The sequence below is a fragment of the Rhamphochromis sp. 'chilingali' genome, assembly GCF_963969265.1.
Source record: "Rhamphochromis sp. 'chilingali' genome assembly, chromosome: 13".
NCBI classification, from domain to species: Eukaryota; Metazoa; Chordata; class Actinopteri; order Cichliformes; family Cichlidae; genus Rhamphochromis; species Rhamphochromis sp. 'chilingali'.
Window position 1 is genome coordinate 17,985,389 of NC_137940.1, and position 9,092 is coordinate 17,994,480.

Here is a 9,092-nt window from a genome sequence, read left to right on the forward strand (position 1 = left end):
CTAAGGTCCACCAGGAGAGACTGGACAGTATAGATGTAAAACAAATATGCCAGCAGTTTATCTCAGTTAACGAGAGGAGCAGGCATGTGTTTGGCTCCTTCACATAGAGGACATTGAGTTGTTGTGTGGGACACCAGTAGTCCATGTCTGTTGCTGTGACACTAGTTCATGTTTAGAATAGAAAATCTCAGCTCACTGATTTGATAGGGGCAATTGTGTGCCTAAACCACCAGGTCATTCAGTGTTCCCTTAGTGCCAAAATATAACAGATGTTGGTGTATTATAACTGAAGTAATGATGTTAAGTCCTTAAAGTCATATTCATGAAGCAATTTTTATTTTTGTATGATACCTGATTTATATGGATTATGGCTGAAGTAAACTAAAGCCTAAAATACTTAGTCATTTGTTTAATAGTAATTTAACATCATATAATTCACATATAAAACTATAAATTGTGATTTTAAATGGTTTAAAAGCATGTAGAATAGCATATGTAGGCAAGTATATTTCTCCGCTTTTTATTAAGAAGCAAAAACAAAAAGGAAAAAAAAAAAGAAACAGGGCAGGGTTCAGTGGTTGAATCATCCGTCCCCACCAATGCCAAAACCAAATCTACACCCTTGTGGGTAGTGGATCTAGTCTTGTGACTCTGCGTCACCGTCTCCTGTCTGCAGTGACTCAGAGTCAGCTGACTGAAGAGTTGCTGCTGATTGGCCTAGGCTGACAGAAAAACAGTTAAGTTTAATAAACATGAAACGCGTCAAAGATCAATAAATCAGTCAGACCTGAGAACTTGGACACTCGTTTTGAAGTTTTAAACTTTATTTAAAATGTCCCTGAGTGTTTACTTGGTGTTTTTAGAGATAAAGGTTGAGTTATCAGTTGAAAGGTTTTATTGTCCAGATTTCAGGACCAGGTTTAAAACGCTTCAGTCACGTGACCATGAGCATATCTTTGGTTTTGATTGGAGAGTAAGCAGCAGAGCCCGAATGATTGATTTATTAATCCAATCCCCGTCAGCTGTGAGCTCTGATCAGTCCGCCTAATTATTGATGATTAGTTTCATATCGAAAGCCTGCTCTGTGATCAGGTGTTGAAACCGTCTTGTAAGGATGACTTTGCGATATTTTATCATGAACTTTAAACAGGTCACATGACTCAGGGAAAGTACCTCATTGGAAAGCCGCTGAGTCATTCCTCGGTTGCCATTGGTCCTGTGGGCGGGACTCTGAGAAAAAGCCAATAGAAGGCCGAATCTGTGTTTACTTCCCTGACGTCACAGACGTCGTTTCCCACGTTTGTCGCGGAAGTAAACATAAAGCAGAGCGAGAGATTTCAAAGTGCGTCACAAACTCACCAACTCCCGGACCTGGACACCTCTCAGCGGACATAGACATAAACCCGGCCTCCGGTTGACGATCAGCGTACAGAGACACAGGTGTACCCGGTGTCAGCGGCAGGATGTCGGTGACTGTTAAGGCCTACCTGCTGGGGAAGGACGAGGCGGTGAAGGAGATCCGCAGGTTCGCGGTGGATCAGGACGTGTCCTGCAGCTTCGAGTACCTGAGCAGGAAAACTGCGGACGTGTTTGGAAACCTGAACAACTTCAACCTGTTTTACCGAGGTGAGCGCGCGGGGGTTCAGATGAGGGATTTACACTCTGACCGCTTCCTGGATTCTTATTGATTGTTTTAAGTTGTGACTGTGAGAGTGAGGACGTAACTGAGTTAGTGCGCAGGCGCACACTCACCTGACCAGACTCACCCGTTTCCCTGTAAACACATGAAACCGTAATCAGTTGTCGAATTAATCTTTATTTATAGTCATGTAAACGGACAAACACCCTCAAAGTTAGTCTGGAATTATAAAGTCACCTGCAGCCTTTGTAGTTCACCAGTGTGTGACTAATGATGATGATGGTGTTGCAGATGAAGATGGGGACCTGGTGGCCTTCTCCTCTGATGATGAGCTCATGATGGGTCTGGGGTGCATGAAGGACTCCACCTTCCGCCTCTTCATCCGAGGTATGTTTGCAGTTTGTATAAATGTTATTGCTCGCAGTATCCGTCCTCCAGCTGTGGTAATATAGCTTCATTCTTACAGAGAAGAAGGAGCACAGACGGGACTTCCCTCTCCATGCTTTCCCTCCCTTTGCCTTTGGGCCTCCCCCTGCTGGAGGTCCTCCCCCTCCCCCTGCTGGAGGTCCTCCACCTCCCCATGCTGGAGGTCCTCATGCCCCACCCCATGGACCACACATGGGTCCGCCTCCTCCTCATGTGGCCCCACCCTACACCATGCACCCCAACGTTACCTGTGATGGCTGCGATGGCCCTGTGATTGGGACCCGCTTCAAGTGTTCAGTGTGTCCGAACTACGACCTCTGCTCCTCCTGCCAGGCTAAGGGGAAGCACACTGAGCACGCTCTACTGCCCATTTGGCACCCACTGCAGGTGAGTCTACCTGTGCAGGTCTGCAGGTGTCCTGTTCAGGCCCTTCAAAACATGACTGTGAGGCTGTGTTTTACAGTGGTTTCCTCGGGGGAAGTGGATGAAGAGGATGAGACACTGCATGTGGAACCTGAACCAGAACCAGGCTCAGAACCAGGACAACGACCCGGACCAGAACGAGTCTAGCCCTTCCAAACCTGTTGCTGATGCAAACACCCCCTCTGGTGAGTTCTGCCATCTTGGTTAAAGTGATACTTGATCAATAAGTCAGATCAGAGCAGATAAGGTCAGGAAGCGATGTACAAGAGGGAAAATGCAGCAACATTTCAAAATAAAAAGACCACGTGTGGACTGAATGGTCATGACATCAGAGCCGCGTTTGTGTGGCCCTTTAAACATCCTGTCACAGCACTAAAATAATGTTATGTGTGACATCTGTGTGATTTTAAAACATCTTTTATTTCTCCCTGCAGGCTCTCAGACCAACGTGGACTTCCTGAAGAACATTGGCGAGGGCGTGGCAGCCATGTTGAGCCCACTAGGTGAGTGTCAGTCTCATTTAAACAGTTGTTTGATGCTGTAAGGTAAAGACTATGATGTCACTGTGTTTGTGCATGTGAGATGAGTGAACATCTCTAGCTGGCTCTAAAACAGGAAGTGGTGTGTGTGTGCTTTACACAGGTATCGATGTGGACATCGACGTGGAGCACGAGGGCCAACGGACCAAGGTGACCCCACCTACTCAGAGTGGGGGGGGTGAGGGCGATGAGGAGATGGAGCATACGAGCAGTGAGGGCGGGGCCAGTCTAGGAGCAAAGGTAACTTTTAATTTTATAAAACCTCAAAGTGCTTCATGATGTAAATATCAGAAGAAAGAACAATCAGCTGATCCTGACGGGACAGCAGGGAGGAAGAACTACCTTTTAACATCTCCTGTGACCTTTTAGCGTGGTGACCCTCAGGTGAGCAAGGACTCTGATGAGGAGTGGACCCACCTGAGCTCCAAAGAGGTCGACCCCTCCACAGGTGAACTGCAGTCCCTGCAGCCCGACAACCAGGAGCAGGGGCCCCTGTCTGAGGGGCAGGCGGGCCCCAGCGGGCTGAGGGAGGCGGCACTGTACCCACACCTGCCTCAAGGTAAGCTGGCATCCACACTCTGTGACTTTAGTTCTGTTAGTACTGACCTCTAAACCCTGCTGACCTCTTGCCCTCAGAGGCTGACCCCCGCCTGGTTGAGTCCCTCGCCTCAATGCTCTCGATGGGCTTCACTGACGAAGGCGGCTGGCTCACCCGCCTCCTTCAGGCCAAGAACTTTGACATCGGCGCTGCGCTGGACGCCATCCAGTATGCCAAGCAGCCCCGCCCACACTAGCACTGATGATATCATCACGATGTCACAACATGCATCTGATTATTTCTGCTCTGTTGTCTGAATGATAATCAATACTGTCCATTAATCAATGTTTCTGTTCTCTTTATTGATCATCATATAAACGTTTCTGTGTGAGCAATAAAAGCATGAAGAAAAGCACAGTCTGTCAGAGTCTCCTCTTTAGAAACACACAAATGCACAATCACTCCGGGAGACGTTTAACAAGGAAGTCGTCGTCAAAGTTAAAGTCCTCGCCGCTGTCGAACATGGAGGTAACAGGAAGAAGAGGGCGGGGCCTGCTGATTATTCCAGAGCAGGAGGGAGCAGCGACACCAACTGCAGGCTTCTCCCCCTCCTGCACCTTTGAGTCAGGGCTGAGGAAATTATCCCACCTGGTGGTGAAGAGGGTGGGGCTACAGGTGTTTATGGTTGAAGGTGTTTGGAGTTTCATACAGTTTAGCTGCAGAGAAGAGCAAAGGTTAAAGGTCAAGTACATGAGGAGGCATTCTGCTCTTCTTACAGTCTGAAGGTCATGGGTCTGAGCGCTGAAGGTGAGCAGCTCTGTTTACCTGTTCAGATGTGTGGACATCCTCTGGTCCTGCTTCCTCGGCTCGCTTCCTCTTCCTGTCACAGGTCAAAGCGATGATTTCAGTGTGATTAGTGATGCTGAACTCTAAGAACTCTTTGTGAGCCACTCATCATGAATGAGTAATGAACTGCTGTTCCTCCAAATGTCTTTAAAAACAAGTCTAAATTTATGTGGGATTTTCTCTGATCCACACAGGCTCAAATATGTACGCAAACCTCCACTGATATTTGGTTTAATGCTCCTTAGCAAGTTCCACATCGACCCCATGCTTCAACAAGCCTCTTTTCTAACAACATTCACACATTCACACTCAGATGGACGCATCGGAGAGCAACTTGGGGTTAGTATCTTGCCCAAGGATACTTGGCATGCAGACTGGAGGAGCCAGGGATCAAACCACCAACCTTCCGATCAGTAGGCGACCTGCTCTACCTCCTGAGCTACAGCCACCCCACAGATAAAGATGAAGGCGGTAACCCCAGCGAAGACTGTTTCCTTGAATCTTATTGAATTGAAACAACTAGAAGCTCAGTGTTCCAACATTCACATGTTAGGGTACAACACATATGCTACGGTAAGGTTGAGCCAGGACAACAGGATGAGATTGGGTACCAAGCCCCAAGTGGGATGGAAGAAGGATAGCTGTGAGAGGACCTGAATGACAGGATCATGGCAAGGCTTGAAACCTGGATCCTCCAAAGATCTACCAGATGACTATCCAGCTGATGCTTGTACAGGTGTTCCTGTAGTTCTTCTTTTATCGTCACTCTGTTCTGGCCAAAACTTTTAAAAATGCTGTACAAATAAAGCTGACTTGACTTAAATCTTTCAGTAACTAAGTTGAGCCGGAGGATCAGAGACGATCCTAAATTAATTCAACAGTTCCTTACCCTAACATTCATGCCTGTGATGATGATGATGCCTCCAACAACACCTGTCAACATTCACCTGTCAGTCATCTTGATGCCATGGAGCTGCCTTCGATTTCCTAAATCCTTCTCCTCAGGCTCTGCCTCATCGTCTTGCTCCACCTCCTCAGGTGTGTCCAAGTATTTGCTCCAGCGGCTCACCGGTTCGTCTGTCTGCTCCTCATCCTCCTGCTGCTCCTCCTGCTGCTCCTGCTCCCTGTAAACGGGAAAGACCTGTGAAGACCTGGTGGTGTTAAAAGACGGCGGGACTACAACACACAGTGGAACTGAAACCTGGTTACCATAGTGACCAAGAACGGCGCTCTTGCTCCTCCATCATGGCTCCTCTCATGGCGTTTAGTTTCTGAACGTGACGTCTGCAGTCTGCCGCATTGCCCCGCCCAAACTCCTACCGATCAATCAGATGAGATCGATCAGTCAGAGGATAAACTAAGAGCAGGCTGGTAAATGCAATGACGTCCTCAAACTGAGCTGTTTATGTGACCTCTGATTGATAAGAAACACAGTTTATACATTAATGATATCCATGAACCATCCTTCGTGACACCCACGAAGACTAGCCAGAGAACAGAAAGTACAGCAATAAAGGTTATTCAAAGCAGTAGGGTACGAGTGAACAGAGTCAACAGGTGTTTTCTTTCTGTTTGTTAATGATCAATATAAGGTTTAGAACTAAAACATAAAAGCATGAATCGATGATATTGTTATTGATAAAGCGACTGATAGATTCTGACCTTCAGCAATGACTGTTTCTCTCCACACAGTTTACAGCTCCACTTTCTCGCCTTTTTCACCTGTCAGACAAAACATAGGGCAAAGAAATAAATGGACCTCATATTGATCTTCTGATTTTTATCCGTGATTGTTATTGTGATCCGTAGCATTATTGATAAACGATCAGCTGTTAATATCAGTGCCCTAGCCTATGTACCTATGTAAAGTGTTGGAGTGTTTACACTGTAAGGGTGGCGCTGTCACTTGGTGTTCGCTCTCTCTGGGGTAGAGTATCACTTCCTGTTCCTGTTCTAACACACAGTGGTGTTTTTGTGTAGCTTATCTGCATCTCCAATTTAATTCAAACTTCTAGATAATTTATTTCATAGTGTAATCTTCGCGTGCTTTGTGCAAGTGACAACACTCTGTGTTGATTCACCCGCTAATGGTTTTCACAGTATTCACTCACTAGCTGTGTCCCAAAACGTAGACTGCATCCTTCGGAGGACCCGGCCTTCGCGGTCTACTTGGGCCGGGTCCTAATCAATAATATAAATCAAATTAATTTCAATTACATTTGGAGAAACAAGCAACATTATATTAGGAAGAATGATATAGTGAAGTCATTTGAAGAATTGATTTTGCGATTGATTTTGAAGCAATTGATGGTTCAATGGATGTTAACATATAACAAATTCATAGATAAATGTGCCATATCATGTACTCAAAGTAAATTCATTAAAGTTGTGAAAGCCATTCCCCCTGCAATGACTTAGATGGCTGGCCAGTTTAACCTATTCTTCCTCTATAATTTGTGTCCTTAATAATCAATGATCGCCAATTTAAAGGAAAGGCACGCAATAACAATTTTTTAAAGACAATTTTCACCAAACAACTTTTCCCTTCTCAACTAAAAAAAATATTTAGAGATTATAATTCAAAGTTTTTGACTATCTTTCCAATTCCACCTAAAGCAACAGAAAATCATTTTAAAATTTTAAATTCCATATATCCGTCCAACGACTATCTTCAGAAGAAATTCAATACAAACACGCACTTTCTGCAATACTGATATTGAGACTACAGAGCATCTTTTTTATTCATGTGAAAGTTCCAGATCTTTTTGGGATGGTTTTCAGTACTGGTTAACCTCTAAAAATATTGACTGCACGTCTCTAACTTTTCAAGTAATTATTATTATTTGACCTACGAACAAAAAAAAAAAAAAATAGAATTTGGGATTAACAACTTTACAGTCGCAAATTTTTTCATTCACAAATGAAATTACTCCGATTTTTGCTGGCTTTAAATATGAAATCCTGCTGTGGAAGGCTTCATTAGACAAGTGTAACCTAAATAAAGTTCACACCTTACTTGAATTTTTGATTCAGCTTTTTAATTGATGTAGCTAGATTGTATGTGCGTACCTTTGTTTTTTACTTTTATATGACAGGTCACCTTACCTATGGAAGCCCGTTTCCACCACTAAAAAAAAAAAAAAAAGGATATTAACTCGAAATTTCGACTTATTTTCTTGAAATTTTGACTTCGAAATTTCGAGTTACAGATCCTTTTTAAAAAAAAATTTTTAGAGGCTGCTTTATGCTGTTTCTGGCCTATAATGTTCTTTAAATGTTCTTTGTTCGACGACTGCTTTGTCCTTAACCACTTATACCTGTATGTAACTTTTTGTTGACATGTAAATTAAGAGCTTTAATTAATATTTTGTTTGACAATAAAAAAATAAATTTAAAAAACTCCTGGGATATCGTCACGTGTCAGCGCCACAGGAGCACCTCAGGTGACTTTGATTTTCTGGCGTCACACAGGTGAGCGTGGATACGGGTGCCTAATGTTTTGTCCACCATCACTGATGATGACTTCATGTTATAAACAGCGCGCGTTCACTGTGACGTCAGTGTGAGCCATCTGAGAACGGCTCCATTACTAATAAATACACTGATTCTCCAGCCTGAGAAAAGCACCTGCATGCTAACCCTGTTAGCCTCACGCTGTCCGCTCTCACCTGTTGCACCTGGAAGCTCTGACAGCGGAAACACCTGACGATGTGAAACTCCTGACCCATGGCCCCACGGTCCCGTTCTTCCGGTGTCCGTCCGGACTGTTCAGTTTTCGCGGGTCTGTTTCAACCCGGGTTCCACGTCACAGCTTGCGTGACAGCAGTAACGGCCACAGTAAGCGCGCCCCCTGCAGGCCGGAGGATGACGTGTTTCGGGGGCGACTCGAGGGGCTCAGCTCCCAGTCACATGTCAGGCGTATGTGGTCTTCTAATTAGTATTAGCAGAATATGCTGCTTGCTAATGTCGTCTGCGCCTCACATTTGAAAACAATTCATTCAACTGGGACACATGACAATGCCGTCCCCAAAAGCAGCCTTCTTAGTTTGAGGACTTCAGAATACTTTATTGATCCCTGGTGGAGACTTAATGTAGAGTCTAGGAAAAATCTCAATAATATACACAGGTTTTATAGTGGACCCTTTAAATTCAGCTCAGTTTAATTTATACATCATCAAATCACAACAGCAGTCACCTCAAAGTCCTTTATACTGTAAGACCCTACATTAATACTGATCATGTGAAAAAACGTCTTTTTAACAGGAAGAAACCACCGACAGGCTCAGCCTCTGTAGAGGAATACAGAACACAAAATGACTAATTAAGGGAATTGGAATAAGAACACCAAACCAGAAATCAGAATCAGGATTAAGAAAACAAAAATAAATGAAAAAAAAGTTTAGGATCCTTGACTTGGGAAAAACCCTGTTTTAGAGTGACACTAGCAGCAATATCGCATGCCTTCGACTGAGAGTCGAATCCATCCAAGCACGCTCCAGGATGAGTCTAGTAGAACAAAATATCAGCATGTGACCTTACCTGGTGCACAGGTGAGTCTGACATCTCGTTTTACTTTATCAGGTGAAGTTTGGCTCAGTGGATTATCACCAGAACTGCAGGTAACGATTTTCCCACGCTCTGAAAAAGTGTGTCACTTCCTGCATCAGTGCTGAGGTCAGAG

General features: G+C 44.5%; 2 protein-coding genes across 2 annotated transcripts; one reads left to right on the top strand and one right to left on the bottom strand.

Annotated features, from left to right (window-relative positions):
• Positions 1–1,283: 1,283 nt before the first annotated feature.
• On the top strand, positions 1,284–3,980 carry sqstm1 (sequestosome 1). The gene is made up of 8 exons (XM_080901920.1): positions 1,284–1,626; positions 1,931–2,026; positions 2,106–2,452; positions 2,529–2,673; positions 2,923–2,991; positions 3,131–3,267; positions 3,397–3,586; positions 3,664–3,980. Exons 1-8 carry the CDS (start codon positions 1,464–1,466, stop codon positions 3,819–3,821), a joined length of 1,305 nt encoding a protein of 434 aa, XP_080758046.1. The 5' UTR covers positions 1,284–1,463; the 3' UTR covers positions 3,822–3,980.
• Positions 3,903–8,215, bottom strand: mrnip (MRN complex interacting protein). The gene is made up of 6 exons (XM_080901921.1): positions 8,080–8,215; positions 6,074–6,133; positions 5,621–5,727; positions 5,359–5,535; positions 4,391–4,445; positions 3,903–4,281 (listed from the first exon to the last, which is right to left on the bottom strand). Exons 1-6 carry the CDS (start codon positions 8,137–8,139, stop codon positions 4,024–4,026), a joined length of 717 nt encoding a protein of 238 aa, XP_080758047.1. The 5' UTR covers positions 8,140–8,215; the 3' UTR covers positions 3,903–4,023.
• Positions 8,216–9,092: the final 877 nt, after the last annotated feature.

Bases quoted from the DNA above. Each gene is read 5' to 3' on its own strand.
- sqstm1 (XM_080901920.1), top strand. From the start codon at position 1,464: ATGTCGGTGACTGTTAAGGCCTACCTGCTGGGGAAGGACGAGGCGGTG. The intron at 2,027-2,105 runs GTATGTTTGCAG...TCATTCTTACAG, and splicing joins CTTCCGCCTCTTCATCCGAG to AGAAGAAGGAGCACAGACGG. The intron at 2,674-2,922 runs GTGAGTTCTGCC...TTCTCCCTGCAG, and splicing joins TGATGCAAACACCCCCTCTG to GCTCTCAGACCAACGTGGAC.
- mrnip (XM_080901921.1), bottom strand. From the start codon at position 8,139: ATGGGTCAGGAGTTTCACATCGTCAGGTGTTTCCGCTGTCAGAGCTTC. The intron at 5,728-6,073 runs GTCAGAATCTAT...ATTGATCGGTAG, and splicing joins AGAAACAGTCATTGCTGAAG to GAGTTTGGGCGGGGCAATGC. The intron at 4,446-5,358 runs GTGAATGTTGAC...GACCTGTGACAG, and splicing joins GGCATCAAGATGACTGACAG to GAAGAGGAAGCGAGCCGAGG.